The 20612-nt window shown below is 55.0% G+C and overlaps 1 protein-coding gene across 1 annotated transcript; it reads right to left on the reverse strand.

Moving 5' to 3' along the window:
• Positions 1 to 595: 595 nt before the first annotated feature.
• Positions 596 to 20473, reverse strand: GBA2 (glucosylceramidase beta 2). Its single transcript, XM_063319728.1, has 17 exons — positions 20254 to 20473; positions 16336 to 16427; positions 15998 to 16113; positions 15666 to 15884; positions 14149 to 14388; positions 13672 to 13774; positions 12162 to 12315; positions 11776 to 11901; positions 11488 to 11672; positions 11047 to 11151; positions 10306 to 10413; positions 9274 to 9425; positions 9015 to 9121; positions 8750 to 8892; positions 8312 to 8427; positions 1644 to 1835; positions 596 to 1557 (listed from the first exon to the last, which is right to left on the reverse strand). The coding sequence occupies exons 1-17, from the start codon at positions 20436 to 20438 to the stop codon at positions 1330 to 1332; spliced, it is 2571 nt and encodes an 856-aa protein (XP_063175798.1). The 5' UTR covers positions 20439 to 20473; the 3' UTR covers positions 596 to 1329.
• Positions 20474 to 20612: the final 139 nt, after the last annotated feature.

Raw genomic sequence — 20612 nt, forward strand, 5'->3', positions numbered from 1 at the left:
CCCTGGGGAGCAAAGAAAAGGCCATTTATCACCCACTGGCAGCACCGGGCCACCGCAGCAATGCTCTGCCTGCACCATCTCCCAGAGCAAGGAAGAGCTGGGGATGGTCCCCATGGGGAGGACAGGCTGCTTCCCACCCCAGCCCTGACAACACTTACGGATTAAGAGTTGGCTTTTGAGAAAAAAGACCTTGGGTGCCCTCCCACCCCCTTCAAAACCAGGCAGGTGCAGCCTTCAAACAGCATGCTGGCAGAAAAACAAGGAAAAGGAAGCAAGATGCCCAGCCCTGCTTCATCAATGCCAGCGCTGGGGCACCGCTGCTCCCCACGGGGGCATTTTCAGGAGGAATGCTAGGCTCCTTGCCTTCCCCTCACCTTGCAGGTGGGAGAGGAGAGAGAGCAAGGGGCACGTCTCTCCTGGGGGGAGGCACATCTTTTTCCCCTTAGCAAAACCCCACAAGAGCCAGTCTGCGACTAGGGCTCACCCACCCTGCATCCCCAGCCCTCCATGGCAGAGGAGGAAGAAAATGGGGAGCAACAGGGGCTCCTTCCTCCACCTCGCCCCTGTGGCAAAGAAGACACGCAGAAAGAAGGAGTGACAGCTAGACAACTTTATTAAGAACTTAAAATGATTCATCCCCTAAAATGTGCTCCGCCACCCGCCTCCGGCGCCAGCAGGGAGGGGTGCCACGGTACCAGACCAGGACATGCTGCTTGGGCTCCGATTGTCACGGGCTGGGGAGCCGGGGCTCCCCTGGGGATTGTATCTGCCACAGGCTCTCCTGGGGCTGGCACCCTGGGGCAGAGCCAGTCTGCGTTTGCAATGTCACACAAGAGAGGGACAACTACAGCATCCATGTGCCTGCGTGCACCAGTCCAATGTCCTCACACACACATACACCCACACGGGTTTGGTTTTTTTTTTGGCCCTGCAGGCCACCTCCCACCTTACCCAGACTGCTGACTGCAGGAGAGAGGTCTCCTGTGCTCCTGGGCAAGGTACCAGCTCCAGTGGAGGATGGCTGGGGGTCCTGCAGGCTGTGCAAGCCCTGAGTGATGGGGAAGGGGAGGCACAGGCTCCAGCAGCACCTCTTTTACCCCACCCTGCTCCTCCCTGAGAGGAGACACCCACATCTCTGGTCCCCCCTCATGATTAGTATCGGTGGCTGGAAGCCCCCTGAGGTGAAGGGCGTGTAGTGGAGGTAGGGAAGGAAAACAGCAATGTGAGTATTATCAAAGAGGGGGAGGGAAGGGTCCCTGCCCACCAGCTGAGGCCCCCGCTCTCCCCATCCCCATGGTGCACCCGCTGCCCTGCTCACTGCCACCAGGCTCAAGGTTGGATGGGGACCTGGGGGGGCTGTGGGGGTACTGGTGACCGGCTGGCTCTGCGCTCCAAGGCCAGCTGCATGCTCCAGATGCTAAGGGGCCGCATGTAAGCCAGCGAGCGGTAGACTTTCTTCTCCCTGTAGGCCTCTGGTGTCTGGAAAGCCATTCCCAGCCGTTCCCAAACTGTCCGGTAGCAGCCTTCCGCTGTATGGAAGCCTTCCTCCACCAGGCCCTGCGGCAGAGGGAAGACAACCATCAGCCCATCCACAGAGTGGCACGGAGACGGCACGTGCCAAGGGGTGCAGCAGCACCACTCACCTCCTGGATCATGGTGGCAGCCAAGGCGTAGACCACACCGATCCACACCTCGTTGGACTGCACGCTGGAGGTGTCCGGCACCCCGTCGGGTGTCATGCCATTCACCGCTCCCATGGTGCCACCAGCAAAGCTCATGACATTCTTCTCAAAGATGGTCTTGAGTGCACTGACAACATGACTCTTGGGGAAAACCTGCGTAGAGAGAGAGAGAGAGCCCTCACGTCACACAGACCCCTCAGGCTGGGTCTGCAGGGAGCAGGGTTAAATTTTCCATTTGGAAGAGGTCAACAGTGCTCGCTAGGCAAATAGCCACTGCAGGAAAATAACAAGAGGAAGTTAAAAAGCCTCTTTCCCCGAAGGGACAAAAACAAAACCAAAACAAAACAAAATAACACAGCTAAAGCAGTTGCTCAACAGAAAAGAGGGGAAACTCATTGCACCTTCCTCCTAGGGAGGCTGATAGCTCACCCAGCTAGTGTGCCTCACCTTCAGTCACTGGCCCAACCCCCCACATCTCTTGTCAGTTTGCTTTGGAGACCTGGCCAACGCCACCATCCTCGCCTTGGTTTATGTTCACCACTGCTCGTTTCTCAGGCTAACAGGTATCTGAGGCCCAGACTTTCTTCTGGTAAAAGCGCCGTGCTGTTCTCTCAGCCCATTTGCACCAGCTACCAGAGGCATTGCAAGGCCTACAAGAGACGGGATGCTGGCCAGAAGTGGCCAAAGGGTGGTCTGGGATCAGGCTGGAGGTATCTTCCTGCCAAAGGGAAAGATTACGTCAAAGTCAGTCTGATGACATCGGAATACATCCTGCAGCTGCAAAGTGAGTGTTGTGGATACCGGTAGGTTTGTTTCCGTAAATGCTGGGAATCTTGTGAAAAGAAAAAAAAAAAATCAGCTTCAGCTCAGGGCAAAAATGAAACAAGGCTCAGTTTTGAGTGATTTCCAAAGGACTTTAAAACTTGCAATTTTGTAACCAGGTGGTGATGCAAGGTGAATGTTGTGGATACTAGTAAGTTTGTTTGGGTAAATGCTGGGAATCTTGGGGAAAGAAAAAGAAAAAAAAAATCAGCCTCAGCTCAGGGGAAACCCAAAAACAACACTTAGTTTTGAGTGATTTCCAAAGGACTTTAATCCTTCCAATTTTGTAATCAGGTGGTGATGCAATAGTTTGTGGCCTGTACCAAAGGTAATTTGAGATGAGAGAAGGGGCACCTGGGGATGAAGAGGTCAGACTGAGATGCACAAGATGTCTGAAGGTGTTCTGCATCTGGTAGGAGAAATTTGAAACTTTTATCCCAAGTGAAAGTTAAAGACTCCCAGGAAGTCAATAATGGTACCGTCATCGTGTTTGTATAACCCTCTATCGGTGTTTTTGTTTTCTTGTTCCCTTTGCTGTTCTGTTAAACTGCCTCTGTCTCAACCCACAAGTTCTGCCTTTTTCTTCCGATTCTTCCCCAGGCTGGAGGGAGTTTGAGAGAGCAGCACGTGGTTCTTTGTTGCTGTCTGAGGCCAAACCACAACAGTCCTTTTTGGTTTTGAGATAACGACAAAATGCAAGTAGAGCTTGTAAAAACGAGTTTGTTGTGTGCATTTATTATCTTAGGTAAATAGTCGCTGGTCACCACCTTGCTCAGTTTGTTCTCGTGGCTGTATTATGTAAATTCCTATACGGCTTATGTACTCCCCACGCTGCTGTTTATCACCTCTGGGAGAAGGATCAGGATTATCATTTTGCTGTCCTGTGTGATATCACCTTCTGATATGATAACATCACCGTTCAGACGGTTATTTTGGGGTGTTCATGTGGTATTGCTGTCCTGCCCATACATTGGGCACCGTCTCTCAGAACTTTATTAATAATTACACCCAGTCTGTGGGGGAAAAGGCTGGGGGGGGAGACGACACATTTTCCCCAGCTCTTTTGCCTCCCTTTTCTCATTCAGGCCAGGTACGACAGCTTTTGAGAATTCTGAATATCTTTGGGATGCTCAAACCAGCACGTTCCTAGTGTTATGTCTCCTGAATGTGTTCCAGACCTTGCTTTGGGTTAAACAACCATTTAAGACTACCGCCCAGAGATCTGCCCCGAGGCTGGATAGTCAGGGGCGGCACGGCACGTGGGAGAGCATGGGCAGGTACCTAGAGAACTACTCACCTCCCATGGTCTGGGACTTCACCCCTGAACAATTACAGGACCCTGAGAGAGTAGTAGAATATCCAAAGGGAAAATGCTGTGGCTATTCTAGAGAGGCACAACTCACCGCACTGTGCTGGGCCCTGGCCAGTATCTCCCAGGCACTGCTCAGTGTTACGCAGCACCCTCAGCGGAAAGACACGTAAACCAGACCGACAGGCACTGCGGGTACTGCAACCCCTGCGGCAGTCACTGCGGCTACTCCAACCCCTGCGACAGACACCGTGTCTGAACCAGGGAACCAACCCGTGCCAGTTGCCCCCATAGAGAAGAAGCAGCACATGAAGAAATCAGTTGGCTTAGTAAGGGATGACGATGAACCAGGGCCATCACGAGCACAAGAGGCCAAGGCAGAGCCAGAGATAGTCACCCACACCCCTCAAGTGAGCTGCAGGATACAAGAAAAGATTTCAGCCGGCTTTCAGGCGAGCACATTGTCACCTGGCTGCTCCGGTGCTGGGATAACGGGGCCAATAGCCTGGAATTAGAGGGTAGGAAAGCCAGGCAGCTGGGATCCCTGTCTAGGGAAGGCGGTATTGACAAGGCAATTGGAAAGAAGACCCAAGCCCTCAGCCTCTGGAAACGACTCCTGTCAGGCGTGAGGGAGAGGTACCCCTTCAGTGAAGATGTTGTATGTCAGCCAAGCAAGTGGGCTACCATGGAAAGAGGTATCCCGTACCTGAGAGAATTAGCCGTGCGGGAGATGATTTACTATGACCTGGGCAACACACAGTTACCCACAGACCCCGATGAGGTCCAATACACAAGGCCCATGTGGCAGAAGTTTGTATGGAGCACACCATCATCATATGCCAACTCACTGGCAGTAATGGAAAGGTGAAGAGGGACCAATGGTAGATGAGGTGGCTGGCCGGCTCTGGCAATATGAAGCAAGTCTCTCTTCGCCACTCATCTCAACTGTAGAGAAACTGTCCCAGAAAGTCCACCAACTTGAAAAGAATATGTCCTACTCCCCACCTGTGTGGGCCAGCATCTCAGCTATTAGAAGCAGGCATTTCCCCACTCAAGAGAGCAAGTACAGAGGGTACACACCACGAGGCACCCTGTGGTTCTACCTGCGTGACCACAGGGAGGACATGAGGAAGTGGGATGGACAACCTACTTCGACCCTGCGGACACGGGTACAGGAGTTGCAAGGAAGGACAACAACAAAAGGGGATCCCTCCAGGAAAAGTGCCGCCCCAGTTTCCAGAGCAGAAGGCCTGATCTTGCTTCTGATCCTCTTGAAGGAACTTCCAAGTCATTTATGCAAGAAGTGAGTAACGGATACTATGACCAGTATTAGAGGGGCCCTGCCTCCAGCCAGGTGAAGGAAAGGGACAACCGGGTTTATTGGACGGTGTGGATTCGATGGCCTGGCACATCAGACCCACAGGAGTATAAGGCTCTAGTGGACACGGGTGCACAGTGCACTCTAATACCATCAAGCTATAGAGGGGCAGAACCCATTTGTATTTCTGGGGTCACAGGGGGATCCCAAGAGTTGACTGCACTGGAGGCAGAAGTGAGCCTAACTGGGAATGAGTGGCAAAAGCATCCCATTGTGACTGGCCCAGAGGCTCCATGCATCCTTGGCACAGATTACCTCAGGAGAGGGTATTTTAAGGACCCAAAAGGGTACTGGTGGGCCTTTGGCATAGCTGCCTTGGAGATGGAGGAAGTTAAACAGTTGTCTACCTTGCCTGGTCTCTCAGAGGACCCTTCTGTTGTGGGGTTGTTGAAGGTTGAAGAACAACAGATGCCCGATTGCTACCACAATGGTGCATCAGCAGCAATATCGCACTAACCGAGATTCTGATTCCCATCCACAAGCTCGTTCATCAACTAGAGGTTCCAGGAGTGATCAGCAAGACTCGCTCCCCCTTTAACAGTCCCATATGGCCGGTGCAAAAAATCTAATGGAGAGTGGAGGCTAACTGTAGGCTATCGTGGCCTGAATGAAGTCACGCCACCACTGAGTGCTGCCGTGCTGGACATGCTAGAACTGCAGTACGAACTGGAGTCCAAGGCAGCCAAGTGGTATGCCACGATTGATATAGCGAATGCATTCTTCTCAATCCCTTTGGCAGCAGAGTGCAAGCTACAGTTTGCTTTCACTTGGAGGGGCATCCAGTACACCTGGAATTGACTGCCCCAGGGGTGGAAACACAGCCCCACCATTTGCCATGGACTGATCCAGACTGCACTGGAACAGGGTGAAGCTCTGGAACATCTGCAATGCATTGATGATATCATTGTACGGGGAAACACCGCAGAAGAAGTTTTTGAGAAAGGGAATAAAACAGTTCAAATCCTTTCTGAAAGCTGGTTTTGCCATAAAAAGAAGCAAGGTCAAGGGACCTGCGCAGGAGATCCAGTTTTTAGGAATAAAATGGTAAGATGGATGCCATCAGATCCCAATGGATATGATCAACAAAATAGCAGCTATGTCTCCACCAACTAGTAAAAAGGATACACAAGCATTGTGGGTTTTTGGAGAATGCATATCCCAGATTACAGTCAAATTGCAAGCCCTCTGTATCAAGTAACCTGGAAGAAGAACGATTTTAAATGGGGTCCTGAGCAACAAGCAGCTTTTGAACAAATCAAGCAGGAAATAGTCCATGCAGTGGGAGAAAGTAAAAACCTTTCCCATGCAATAAAAGGAGGGGGGAAAAAAAAGAAAAACCAAAAGTGTTCTTCAACAAACCAAGGTCAAGAGCTCAAAACAGTTTTGAGAACAGACTGAATTATCATGCTGGAGTAAGCTCTTGCCAAAAAAAGAAAAAACAGAAAAAGAAAAAAGAAATCCCACAAACAAAAAACTCCAAGCCCAACCAAACCCATCTGAGCATGAAAACACCTGCCAGCCAAACAAAATGCAGTAAAGCAGCAACGCAGCGAGGGCTGCATTAAGTAGAGAAGCCTCTGTATACAGCTGAACGTAAATAAAGCTTTTGCCGTGCTTTCATTATTGGCAATGACTCTAGGAAGTGTCAGTGCAGCAGAAGTCACTGCTGTGGTAGGAAAAGCAAAAGCTCAAGACCCAGGGGGTCTTGCAAGGGGAGAGCTGGCTGGTCTCCGTCCCACACCCACCTAATGGTAAGAAAGCCATAACAAGAACTTTTGCAGGGTGACCAAGATCAGGAACAATTTCATGGAGCAATGATGACATCTACTTGCAAGAAAGGGAAAAGCCAGGCAGCTGCCAGCTCATCAGCACAGCCCAGGGATGACGTGCCAGACCTTTCTTGCCAGCCTGGGGCCACCAGAGCCAGGGGAAGTGGGAGGTGTGATGACACCAGACAGGAGCTTGCCAAGGTAGGCTGGGCAGTCCAACCAGACAGCTTCTGTAGACTCAAAGAAAAGGCAGCAGATCTCTTATCTACACTAAAGCCGAGCATCTGACACAGTCATTTTTCCCAGTGTGGCTCTGCAGATAAGCCCCAGCGCTGTTAGGCAAGAGGAGTCAGCAGAGGGGTGGTGTGAGGTAGCCGTCTCTGGCAGAAGGTTTCAGGGCAGAGTTTCTTCAGGACTGGGGTCACAAGCTTTTCCTATTTTGCATTTCATTACTGAGCTGTGTGCGCAGCAGGAGTGCGTTAATGAGGTTACAAACAGGAGTGCTGCCAGCCAGGCAAGGGATCAAAATACAGGGGGGAAAAAAAAAAAAAAAAAACAAACAAACCACAAACCCTCCAGGGTCATAGTAACAGAAGAGAAAAGGAGTTCACCAGTCCTACCTCCAGTGAGCTCAAAGCTCACCAGCCAGCAGACTGCCACTTTCAGCAAAAAAAGTCTGAGGTGTTTAGTACAAGCTGCTCCTGGGAAAGGTCACCTGAAGGTCCCCTCTGGTACCAAGTGGCAGCAAGATGGTCCATCACCCTCACACAGCAAAGAGCCATTCCTTCCTTCAGTCACACAAAGCATTTGCCTGTCCATCGCCACCACAGAGAGCTTTGCTCTGACAACTGCCTATGGGTCATAAATAATCCATACGATGTCTCTCCACTTCCCAGCTCTGTTCCAGGTATTGCACCACCAGCAGCTGCTCTCACCATCCCATCAGACAAAAGGAGTGAGTCTTCAGCCAACTCTTCTCTTGCAACTGAAGAGCAACAGTCTCTAGGCGCCCAAATAAGCCTTCAGTTCCCCCGGATATTCATTTAGGACTTTCAACTAGGCAGCAAATAACACATGGAAAGTTTCATACGCTTTTTTTCTCCCTTTTTTAAATAAATAGCACCTTGCCAAGAGCAAAACCCAGTGAGACCTTCCTCCAAGTGTACCAGAGCTGACCATGGTTACACACCCTTGCCGCATAGCCTCTCCATGAGCAGATTTTGGTTTGAGGCAGGTTGCACCCCGTACCAGCCCCTAACGCTTAAGCCATACCACATGCCAGCCCTGCTGCTCTCCTCCAGGTGCAGGTCCTGTCTCACCCCACCCTGCACCAGGCTGGCCCTTCTCTTACCTCAAACTCCCCTTGGTCCAGACCACAAGCCCCAAGAAACCACTGCCCGGCACACTGGTCTGACATGATGCTGACGGAGGTGTCGCTCCCACTGCTGTCATAGTTGTAGTATTTTCCTGGAGAAAAAAAAAAAAAAGCAGGACACAGTTTAAAACCCGTAGTTTAGAACCCTAGCTCACATGTGCTGTCGCCACACTCCACTCCATTAAGCAGGAGCATGGCAGCTTTTTCCAGAAGGTTCTCCTCTCTTTCCTTTCCCAAACCACCATATCATTTCTGTTCCCTCCCTGGCACTCGCGCCTTCCCCTCCGCTTGGAGGGACGGCGTCTCCCCTCCTTCCCCATCCCCTGCAAGGCTCCATGACCCAAAGAGAAGCTGTCCCCCTCCCAAAGAGACACATGGCCAGCCAAGCGTGGCTCCCCACCAGGGAGCACCCACCGTTCCAGAGCATCCTCTCAAACGCCTCCTTGCCCTTGCTGAGGATGTCTGTGTATTTCTGCTGGATCTCAGCATCCCCGAGCACCTCTGCCATCTTGCACATGGTGCAGACAGCTGCCAGCCACAGCCCGCCACAGTATGCGCTGACGGAGCAAAAGGAGAGCAGTGTCAGCAATGCGTGACACCCCACGGGTTGCATGGAGCCCCGTGCCCATCCACCGATCACAATTCCCATCTCCAACCCCCACCTGCCTCTCTTGCTCACCTGGCTCCATTTACCACCCACGCATCGTATGTCTGGTCAGCAAAGCCCCCATTTTCGATGAGCCCATCGTTATCCGTATCAAACTTCAGCTCCGACTCCATCACAGCCTGTGGGAGAGGCAGAAGACGGTCACACAGCCTCTCCATCCTGGCTGCCCCTCATGCTCTGCTTGGGAGCATCCATCCTCTTGGGATGTCGCACAGCTCCCGAGGGAAGCATGAAGGGAGGAATGGCCCACTGTCTGGTGTCCTCCCAGTACCTGGCAGACTGGCCACATGTCCCGCAAGTACAGGGAGTCGTGGGTCAGGCAGTAGTCGCGGTACACCTGCAGCACAAACTTCAGGTTGAGGTCCTTCCAGTCGGCTGTGTCATGCATCAGGTAGGCATTGACACGCTGCCACGGCTCGTCATCTGAGCAAGGACAGAGTGGATGCAGCAAGGCAGACAGCAACGAACGTCCCCTCTCCCGCCCAGGGGGAAGGTCCCGAGGGTGCCATGATCAAACAGCACTAAATCCATTTGTTGCACCCTGTGCCACCTCTAGTGAGAGCAGCCTTCCCACTATGCTTCACAGAATTGCCTAGGTTGGAAGGGACCTTTCAGATCATCGAGTCCCGCCATCAACCTAACACTGACAAAAACCATCACTAAACCATGTCTAAGCGCTACATCTCCTGGTCTGTTAAATACCTCCAGGGATGACGATTCCGCCACTTCCCTGGGCAGCCTGTTCCAATGCTTGACAACCCTTTCAGGGTAAAAACTTTTCCTAATATTCAATGTAAACCTCCCCTGGCACAACTTGAGGCCATTTCCTCTTGTCCTATCTCTTGTTACTTGGGAGAAGAGACCGACCCCCACCTCGCTACACCCTCCTTTCAGGCAGTTGTAGAGAGCGATAAGGTCTCCCCTCAGCCTCCTTTTCTCCAGGCTGAACAACCCCAGCTCCCTCAGCTGCTCCTCATAAGACTTGTGCTCCAGAGCCCTCACCAGCTTCGTTGCCCTTCTCTGGACACGCTCCAGTGCCTTGATGTCCTTCTTGTAGCAAGCGGCCCAAAACTGGACACAGCACTTGAGGTGGGGCCTCACCAGGGCAGAGTACAAGCAGAGCTACTGCTCTGCTTCCGCCTGCCTCCCCTGTACAAGCTCCACGCATCATGGTCTTCATCCACCCCAAACCATCCAAGCTTTTCATTCCCAGATGGGATGTTCTGCCACAGCTTGGGAGTTAACTACCCTGAGAAAGCCGTGTGAGCAGCCCTGCACCCCCTCTGCCCTCTAGGCCCCTCACCTGGGTCCCCAATATCATGAGGCACCACGTTCTTCAGCTTCACCTGGGCTGTCTGACCACACATCAAGTACTGCCGGGGCTGGACATCCTCATTCAGCACAGTGACAGCTGGAGAGGACACAGAACAAGAGACATTAGAAAGGCAGCAGGCACTGCAGCAGCAAGCTCCAAGAACAGGCACAGGCAGGGCCACCAGTCCTGATCACAGCCCTCTGCAAAGGGCCTGAGGGGACACCAGGCTGTTCGCAGGCTCCCCTCAGCAAGGCAGATGCAACTGTCACCACCTGTTTAAGCAAGGTGGTGGCAGCACCCAGGGCTGGGAGTGAAGCCCAGTGGGCTCAGCCCTGCTGCAGCCCAGCAAAGCACTGTGCTCCGTCACCGATCAGGCTACCACCGAGCAGCCTCCAAGCCCACCTAAAGTAACATGGTCTGCAAGGAGCTCCAATGCTTCTCCTCTGCAAGGGGCATGGAGAGAGCTGGTAGGAGCAAGGGACTACCCCAGGGCAGGCAGAGCCAGCTGTGCACCCCCAGTGCGGCAAGAAGGCATCCCAGTGCTGGAGTAGAGATGCTGAGAGGCAGCAGCTTTGGGGATTTGCAAGTCCTGGTCCCAGCAGAGGAGTCAGAGAGGGATGCTGGCTCCATGGCACAGATTTATGTGGCAGATGCTGTCCCAAATCCTCCATCCCTTCCCTAGGTGAAGACATCAGCAGGCATCAAGCCAGGGTCTGCTGGGTTACTCACCAATGTCATACTGCAGGCTGATCTGCAGCTTTGGCCACAGCATGACGAGGGCAAAGGAGGCGTAGAAATGGACATCGTAGGTGTTGTACATCCGGTATTCCTGGCCTGGAAGGACCAGGGAGATGGTGAGGGATGGGAGACCTGCCACAGGGAGGGCAAAGGACAGGCAGGTCCTCCCTCCCACATGGCCCAAGAGGGCGGGCTCTTTCCCAGTAGAGGCAGGGGCTCCCGTTAGAAGTGGGGTTTTATTTTTTTCTACATATGTTATCCAAGGGTCTGGAGAAGACCTCATGCCATATCCTACAGGGCTTGGTCCTGCAAGGGGTTTTGCTCCCTACCCATCAGGGCATGAAAACCATCCCCACCACAGGTTAAAAACACCTGGTGACAGCAAAGGGAAGGGGCTGAGTTGGGACTATCCACGACGTCCCTGCAAGTTACCTTCCAAATAAGCAAACCTTCCGTACTCCCGCAGGACAGGGAGGAGGTGGGAGAGGCCAGCCCCCGCCGGCCCCTGCAGGTCCTCAGCACAGCAGTCCGGGGGCAGCTCTACCCAGATGGTCCCCCCATCCGTCATGAAGTACAGCTCATTGAAGAGGGCCGACTTGTACCAGGAAGGCAGCTGGCTGCAGGCAAGAGGGGAACCTCAACCACAGCAGCCAAGGTGGTGATGCTCCTGCTCCGACCAGCCCCAGGAGGCCACCGGGAAGGTGCTCCCAACGACCCTACCTGTTCTCCAGGATGGGCTTCTGCCACTCTTCGATCTTCTTTTCCCACTCCTCATAGTGTGTCAGGGCGTGATGGGACAAGGCAGGAGCTGCATCGCCTCCGCTACCAAAAAAACGGGTGTACCGCCTGCCGAGGGGGGGGGTTTGGTGAGTACGCTGCGGGCTCTGGCTGCAAAGCCCACCCGGCCATGGGAGAGCGGCTGGACCTAGTGCAAGGGTGTCGAGGAGCAGGGGGGCTGGGGAGAGGGTCTCTCTTCATGTGTTGGCAGGGCTGTGGCCGCAGGGAACAGGTGGGACAAGGCTCCCCAGGCAACATTCAAGCCTGGAGGTAGGGAGAAGGGGGCTTTGGGGACATGAGGGAAGCCCCACTAGAGACAACCCACCCACCTGAGGTGCAGCTTCTCCTTGGACCCAAAGTGAATGCGGGGCATGTCCCAAGCCAGGGCTAGCTCCAGTGTCCTGTGCCCGTGGGCAGGCACCCTGCAGCTGGCACACACTGCCGCCGCCGTCACCTCCCCCTTCTCTGTCGGGCTGCTTTTACCTGCCGGGACAAAAAAAAAAAAGATAAAAATAATATTCACAAGTGACCAAGGAAGTCCTATGGAGGGGTGTGACTGATGCTCCCACACACCCCAAGTGCAACAAGACTATTCAGGCATGACCCAGCCCCCTTACAACCCTTGAGGATGTACCCTCCAGGTTGTAAGGGATGACATTACCGCACGTGAGTAACTGCTTTTTGCAAGCAGGAAAAAATACCTGCTGTGGGCGGAGGGGTTAAAAAAAAAAAAAGTCAGTCATCAAAGCAGAAGAACAAATCAGGCAGGAAAAGCCACCTGGCACAAGTGGAAAGGAGCACCCCATGACTTTGTAACTGCACCGCACTCAGAGACACTGTGACTTTCTAGTGACAGTCATCATTTCCAGCTTTTTGCAGGATGCTTGGACTGCACCCGTATTTAAGAAAAGCCCTGAGGCAGCTGGATAATTATATGCTGGTTCTGACATGTGTACCAGGTAAACTCATTAGAGCAACAATTTTAAACAGCAGCACAGATCTTGACTATGATAATGCCTGGCATGCACAAAGGAAAACCACATCCCAATAGCCTGGAGAGCTCTGAGTGCATCTAGGCAGGAAACTTAGTTTTCCGGAAATATTTATGTAAACGATTTACATAATTTAAGCTTCAAGAAATGTAGCAATGGCCCAGTACCAGCATCATTAGTTTGTCAGCATCATCCTTGTTGAAAGGCTGGCAGAGACATTAGGCAAATGGTCGCCTTTTATCACAATAAAAGGTTGGCACCAAGGGCTGGGAGATGCCACCCTGCTTCAAGGCTTCTGCCAAGGGAACAAGCAGACAACAGAGGATGATGCAGAAGGACCACTGGAATACCAGAGACCTCCAGGGAACGGATGTAGTAACAAGAGGACAGCAAGTGATGGCAGCACCAAACCCCAAAGACTGCTAAAGGCCCACCAGAATAAATCTGACAGGGCGCAGCTTGCAGGTCTGGCAATGGGAACCCAGGGACAGTGGCTGGGCATCACCCTGCCCACTCAGCAGAAGTCTCAACTTAGCGCACAACACTACACAGACTAATAAGGTACTGGCTTGTTCAACTAATATAACCGAGAACAGCCCCAAAGTGGTGTGAACAGCTCTTGGAGAAGTACAGTGAGGATAGTGTGACAAGCAGTGGAAAATTTAGATACAGCCTAAAGCTGGGAATGAGCCAGAGCATCACTGAGAGCTTTTTTGCAACGGCATTGAGGTGGCCGGAGGAAGGGAAATCCACCCTTGCTTGGGTGCCCTGTGGCCCATGACCAGCGTGGCCACCAGTTACACCTGCTCCCCCATCCACCCGTCCCACGTAGGACAGAGGGACTCACCGGCAGGGGAATCCAGCCTGCCGTCCTGCAGGAGGTCCTGCCACACCTCTCTACCTGATCCCGCGGGATTGAATGCCGTGAGGTGGGTGACTCCTGTGCCAGCCTGGGGAAGGGAAGAGCATCATCGGGGGTGGTACTTTTGAGGGGTGGATGCCCACCTACCCTCCCACCCCCCAACAATGGTGGGACCCCACGCTCACTCCCCGCTTGCTGCCCAGCAATGCTTACTCCACACCTGCTGTCCTGCAAGCTTCACCCATAGCTTCTCTCCTGGCACCCACCCCCAAAGAGGGTGCCCTCAGGGAAATCACAGCCCCACTTCTGCTCCGGCAGTGGGGCAAGCGCTGAGGACCAGTGCCGACCTCAGCCCACCATCACCCATCCTTTACCTGCCTGGAAGCAGCATCCCCACATTCAGCAGGGCTGTACAACCCCCCAGCCCCTGCAGGAGCCATGCCACGGGTGCCAACCCTTTACCTTCTCTCGGGCAGAGATGGCAAAGGTGAAGGGGTTCACGCGTGTGCAGTGGTGCAGCAGGACTCCAGCAACCCGCTCGCCCTCCTTCTCAAAGGCGAAGGGCTCATTCCAATGCCCTCCACTCCTGTCCTCCTTCGTTCCTGTGCCGTTCTGCAGGCTGAACATGATGGACACATCCACTTCCTCGTCCCTCCCATTCTCCACCTCCCAGATGAACACTCCCACTGGCAGACTGGAGTCCTGGCAGAGACAGACAATTCTGCGTATAGTGCCGGTAGCTCCACAGTCAGCCATCAGAGCATTGCTTCTCCCGCTGCTGGGGAGACCATGTGGGATGCAGCGGGAGGAAGAGCACCAGGAACAACTCAGTTTTGGAGTCTGTTGCCAAGCTGGGGAGCAGCAGCATAGGGATTCTGGGGGGCTGGCAAAACAAAATTCAGATCACAAGCCCTGGGCTAGCAAATGCCACACCGGGCAATACGCAGATGGAAAGCAGTGTTTAAGGCTCAGACAGGTGCCTCAGCGCCTGTCTGCTCAACAGGCTAATACAGGCTCACGTGTCTCGCTGGGGTAAGAGGAAGGTCAGGCATGTCGGCAGCGCAGCCTGCCACCCTCGCCCCAGGCTGGGAGCGAGCAGGAGCGGCGTGCGGGAGCGGCGAGGCATCCTCTGCTGCCATCCCGAGCTTCCGCATTGCTGTGGGGGTTCCTCCTGCCTGTGAGCATTGCTGAGTGGAGACACAGGGAAACGCTGGGAAAGCCCAGCTGGGAAAGCCCAGCTAATAAGCAGCTCATCCCTTGGGGATGGCAGGCAAAAGCCAGCTAAAACACTCTCAGGAACACCCAGCTGACAAACCAACCCTCAAGTACAAGCTGAGGGTTTCCCAAAGTGCTACCACTGGATCCATCGGCTAGTAAGGCCACAGCTCTGGACCTGCCATTCCAGGTGGACAGCATCCGGGATGGTCACAGGACAAAACCAAAGGCAGGGAACAAGCAGTACAAAGACACAAAGTACAGGTCAGAAGGGAAAGAAGCAGCTGCCCGAGCTAAGCACAAGGAAGAAGGGATAATCCTTCCAGCACCAACTGCCCCAGGAGGGGCAAAGCCTTCCAGGGTCCCACTGCTACACACCTGGCACTAGGGACAGGGTCTTAGGACAGAACAGACCAGGCTGGGAAAAGAACATTAGCAAAGTGGCAAGCCTGGTTGTTTTCAGGCAATGCTGAGCAGGGCAGGAGGGACAAGGAGCTCCTCTAGTGCATTATCCCTGGACACACAGGCAATGCCCAGGGGTCAAAAACTCACCAGTTCCAAGCTTCTGCTACCAACACAGGACACACCAAGCATCACACAGCAGAGCCCCGTCTCTGCTGTGCCAATCCCTTCCCCCTCCCATGCAGGCAGCTCTGCCACATCCCTGACAACCTGCTCCATATGAGCTGTGCTGCCGCAGTGCAGTGTGGCCCGGTGCTCCCATGGGACAGGCTGCAACCAGCGTGGAGCCATCACCTCCTTACCTTATAGTCATGGGGGATGACAGGAGAAACCTGGCGGCAAGTGAGCACTACATTTTGCCCTGGGAGCTCATAGACCGTCCAGGCACGGGGGTACAGGGCATGGTAGAAGGCGTAGTGGCCACAGTAGCCCCAGTTCCAGCCCTGCAGAGTGCTGGGTCTCTCCACAGACAAGACCTGCTGGTAAACCGTCTGCCCTTTGCAACGCAGGCACACTGTGAACTGGGGAGGAGAGAAGCACATGGAGGGGATGAGATGAGCCCAAGAGCAGATGCCCCAACTGCCCAGGCTGCTGCAGTGCCGCTCGCACCCCTCACAGACCCTGCTGCACCTACCTGGTCGGCGATGACCGTTTCGTAGTGATAAAGACCAGGGTTCAGCTGCCAGCGGCAAAATTCACCCCGCCAGCCACGGGTGATGGTGCCTCCCCCAATCCCGCCCAGCGGGCACCCTGGCAAGGACACAAGAAATTAGCACTCCTGTTTCTCCCCATGGTGGGATCTGGCTCAAGGATTCCCCCCATGCAGGTCTAGGGTCCCCTCAGCACTGCCCACACCTCAAAAGCTCCTTGACCCACTCCCCACCCTGTAGCACCTTGGCAGCCCCATGCGAATCCCTGCCCACCCAGCACACTGGGGATTGCACCACCCCAGCACTCAAACTGGAGGCTGACCATAGATCTGCTGCAGAGGAACGGCACACAAGAGGTCAATGAAGGCAGATTTCTTCTCTATGCGGGTCTTCTTGTACCACCACCTGAAGTATCTGCAAAGGAAAGAGAGGTATGAAAGAAGATAGGAGCAGGCGTCACTGTCCCTTCAGTGTCACCGCACACAACGTGACCAGCACACATTGTAGCCACCCCTCTTGTAGAGATGTACAACAGGAACCCGTGTCCCAGGGCCCATGGGGTGGCAGCCCCTGGCATCCATCTGCAGCATGTATCGGTCAGCAGACACAAGCAGGCAGAGCTCAGGCAGCTGCCTGCAAAGGCACGGCATGAAAAACAGAGCACTCCCAACACCCGAGAGCACAGCTCCCAGGTCGTGCAAGGGCAGAAGGCTTTCCCAGATGCTCATGGAGAAGTGGGAATGCACACAAGGACCATCACCGCCACCACCACGTCCATGCCTGGTAGAGCACATCCTGCTAAGGAAGGTCTGGGAGCAGAGGCAGGGAAGCCATACGCTGCTCCGGGGATATGCGCCTTGGTCTTCCAACCTCCACATCCCCATTGTCACACTCAGCCCTGCCACATCCTACTGCCACGTCCCCAGGGGCAGACGGCACGGGGCAGCCTTGCCCTGGAAGAGGTGACACTAGCTGTCTACAGCTGGCAGGATCCCAAGGATTCACCTCCACTCACACACCAGCTGGGCAGCCAGGCATAGCCCATCAGATAATTTCTCACCCACAGGCCTGGGAATCGAGACACCCAAACGGGCACACCTGCAGCTGGGTGTGCCGGCACCACTCCAGGCAAGAGGAGCAGGGCTGGGCTCCCAGTCGGCACTCGTAAAAGACTGGCTTTTGCTAATGAACCGCCTCAAGTTAAATCTTCCACATGGAGACAATTAGCGTACGGAAATCAGCTACCAGACCAGAAGAAGCTGTTGAACTTCCCCCAGCAAACAGACAGGCAAGACCCAACTGGTGGCTCCACAGCCCTGGGTGCCAGGAAGGTGGTGGGGGCATGGGAGCCCCCACGGTGGGCATCATCCCTGAGCTACCTGCAGGCACCAATGCTGTATTGCTGAGAGGAGAAAGCCACCCTAGCTGGGAGCTCAGAGCTTGTCCTGCTCTGGCAGCACATGGGATGAAGCCCAGGTGGTGGGCAATGAGTGAGCAATTAGTACCCGGGGGTACTAATTCCCCAGGACATGTACCCCCAGCTTCACAGGGGCAGCAAGGGGGAGAGGCTCTTCCACAACACCCCCTGGTCCTACACACTCCTCCCCAACAAAAACAACCCACACTTGTCTTTTTGGCTGCGTGGTCACTGGACGTTCACCTTTGTTCACCAATACCTGAAGTCCCCAGATCTCTCTCAGGGTGACATTCTCCAGGTTGCAGTCTCACGGGACCTGACCACAGCCTGCTGTCCATTCCTATGTACTCACCTTCACATTGGGCTGCTTAAGGACATTTTGCCCGCAGAGGTCCAGGGCACCACGAGAACCAGCCTGTCCTGCACAACCGCCCTGAATCAGGCCCTGCCGCTATCTCTGAGCTACATCTGCTGCAACTGCTCTTCTCCCAGGCGAGACAGCCCCAGCTTTACGCTGCAGAGGCGAGGTTTTGGCAGCATGCTTTCTCTCTCAAGGAAATGATTTTTTTTTTTTTAATTTTTTTTTTTTTTTAAAGCCAGTGTCAGGGAACCAACCCAGCTGCTTCCCCAGCAGATTTCTGGCGATGGGAAATAAGGTGGCCAGGCAGAGCGACTGCAGCACAGCCCAGTGGGGCATCCCGGCTCGTTGAAAAGGAGGTGACCAAGCGATTTCAAAAAGCAGCTTTTTCCAGGAGCACGCAGTGGGAGAGGTTTGGGATTTACAGCCAGCCACTGCCCAAGCTGTTTTGCCGCCCCAACAACAAACTCTTCCCCTGCCAGCTCCTCTAAGAATCACACAGATTAGAGCAGAATTAAAACCTGTCTGGACATCACCCAGCTGTTCTGGATCCGTGCTGTGACCCACTCCCAGGGGACACCAGCCACCTCTGCAGGAACCTCCCTGCCCCTCTTCTCCTGCCCCACCAGCACCCACCAATGAGGGTGTCCCCACAAAGGGGTTACCCTGACCAGCCCCGATGAACAAAAATCCCACCCCAGGGTTTTCAACATCCCCAGCCTATACCAACTGCAGCAGGCGCTGGGGCTGCAGGAGAGGACACCCATCAGCCAGGGGTTTAACTCAACATGATGCCATGTCAACCCAGGACGTGCTCGCTCTTCTGCGGGCCCTAGACCTTCTCAGCCAAAGACGTGCAGCAAGCCCAAGGCGCTCCCAGCCATCTTGGGAGGTGCAAGCACCTGCACCAGGTGACTTTGCACCTGGTGCACCAAACCATGCCAGATTTTGAGAGCAGCCCTGGCACAGGTGTCCCTGAGGGAGGGGCTGCTGCTCATCACAGGTCATTTGGGAGAGGGGATGGCAATATGCAGGGCTCCAGAGTTCCAGGTACACATGCCATGCCCCAGGAGCGAGTTCCAGGCTCCTCTTGCAGCACCAGCACCCTGGTTTCATCCAGCTGTCTGCCTCCACTGGGCCGACACATGGGTGCCCACCAAGGCCAGGAGCAGACAGTCTCCCTTGCATCCCTGCATTAGGTGCCCTTTGTCAGCCAACACCGCTGCCCTCAGGTTTTAATTCAAATGCACACAGGTATTTCTCGCCGCCCTGGCCCTTCCTCTCCTCCGCTCTCTAGGCTGGAGCCTCCTTACAAGGAAGCTTCACCCTGCATGAGTATTTTTGAGATGACAATCAAATTACCTCCTAAATTCATGCAAGGGAAGAGAGGCAGTACTTTGACTTTTAGCTTATTGCGTTCCCTAGGACAAGCCACTTCCATGCCAAGGCCCCACTGAGAACAGGCCAGGACTGTCCCCCCCAAGCCGGCACAGAGGCGATCACCTCTCTTCCCTGCTCACCCCACCAGAGCTTCACACTTTCCCACAGGCTCAGCTCATCCCCAACCCGCCACGGCAGCTTTTCCAGCAGCCTTCACCTCCCGTGCACAACCCACGCTCTCTCCCTTCCCTGATGCCCAGGCTCGCGCCGGGATGTCTCAGGTCAGACGGGCACGCTGTGCATCCCGAAGCAGCCCACTATCTGCCCCTCCATCAGGCTTTGCAGGAACCAGCTTTGCAAGCTGCAACGTCCAAGGGCATCGAGCAGGGCTTAAAAAAAAACAAAAACAAAAACAAAAAAACCAACAAGAAACTCAAGAAAATGGAGGCAGGAGATAAAAAAAAAAAAGGCAAGGAAATAAATGACACCGTCATGGGTTCCAGTGTTCAGCCCGATGGGTACACAAACACCGCCAGCACCCAAGCAGCCGTGCTAAAGGTTAAAACAACACTGCTGTTTCCCATGCGCGATTTTCCTGGTTGCTTCCAGCTCACCCTCACGCAAAGCCGGGAGAAGTCCCCGCTCCCAAACCTGCTACAGCCCGCAGCATTGCTAAAAAACGAAAATCCTCCCCATTAACCTCGAGCTTCATCTCCATCTGCACATAGGTGCCTTGAGGCCAGGGGCCGAGTACCCGGCGCTGGCCAGGGAAGATGCAGCTGGGGTGGCCACTAGCAGCGACCCCCGGGGGGGGATCCTACCCCCTCCCCACCCCCGAAACGATACCCCGGAGCCCTCCTCGGTTTTGGGGAGCCCGAGCGCCCGGTGCTGCCCCTACACCCAGTCTGCCCCAGTGCTCCCGGTGCCGGCGCCAGCCAGGCGGGGGCGGAGAGCGGGGCCTTCCGTGACCCGCCGTACTCTGCCCTCCGCGCACCGGCGCACGGCCGGTGCCTCCTGAGGGACTCCCCCCACCCCGGGACACCCCCCTCGCCCCCGTCCCCGCAGTGTGCTCCCGGTCCCCGTACCGCAAGACGAGGCCGATGTGCCGCAGGACGTCGCGGAGCGGCACGTCGCCGGCGCCGTAGGGCTGCCGCGGCTCCTCGAAGCGGTGCGCCAGGCAGACGCGCCAGCCGGCCGCCGCCACGCCGCGGCCCCTCGCCGCCCCCTCGTACTGCCGCACCAGCGGACCCGCCGCCGCCGCCGCCGCCATCACCGCCCCCCACCCCGCGCGCGCCCTCTTCACCGCGCGCCGCCGCCGCCCCGCCCCGCCCCGCCCCGCCCCGCTCCCCCGGGGCACGGCACCCCCGCCGAGAGGCGTCCGGGCCCCGCCCCGCCCCGCCGCCGCCACCGGACAGCCCGAGGGCGCCCGGGCGAGCGCGGCCGA

The sequence above is a fragment of the Chroicocephalus ridibundus genome, chromosome Z, assembly GCF_963924245.1.
Source record: "Chroicocephalus ridibundus chromosome Z, bChrRid1.1, whole genome shotgun sequence".
Classification (NCBI taxonomy): Eukaryota; Metazoa; Chordata; class Aves; order Charadriiformes; family Laridae; genus Chroicocephalus; species Chroicocephalus ridibundus.

Excerpts from the sequence above, each read along its gene's own strand:
- GBA2 (XM_063319728.1), bottom strand. The coding sequence starts at position 20,438 with ATGGCGGCGGCGGCGGCGGCGGGTCCGCTGGTGCGGCAGTACGAGGGG. Across the intron at positions 13,775-14,148 it reads CCATCTCTGCCCGAGAGAAG|GCTGGCACAGGAGTCACCCA; the intron begins GTAAAGGGTTGG and ends TCCCTTCCCCAG. Across the intron at positions 11,152-11,487 it reads AAGGTTTGCTTATTTGGAAG|GCCAGGAATACCGGATGTAC; the intron begins GTAACTTGCAGG and ends TGGTCCTTCCAG.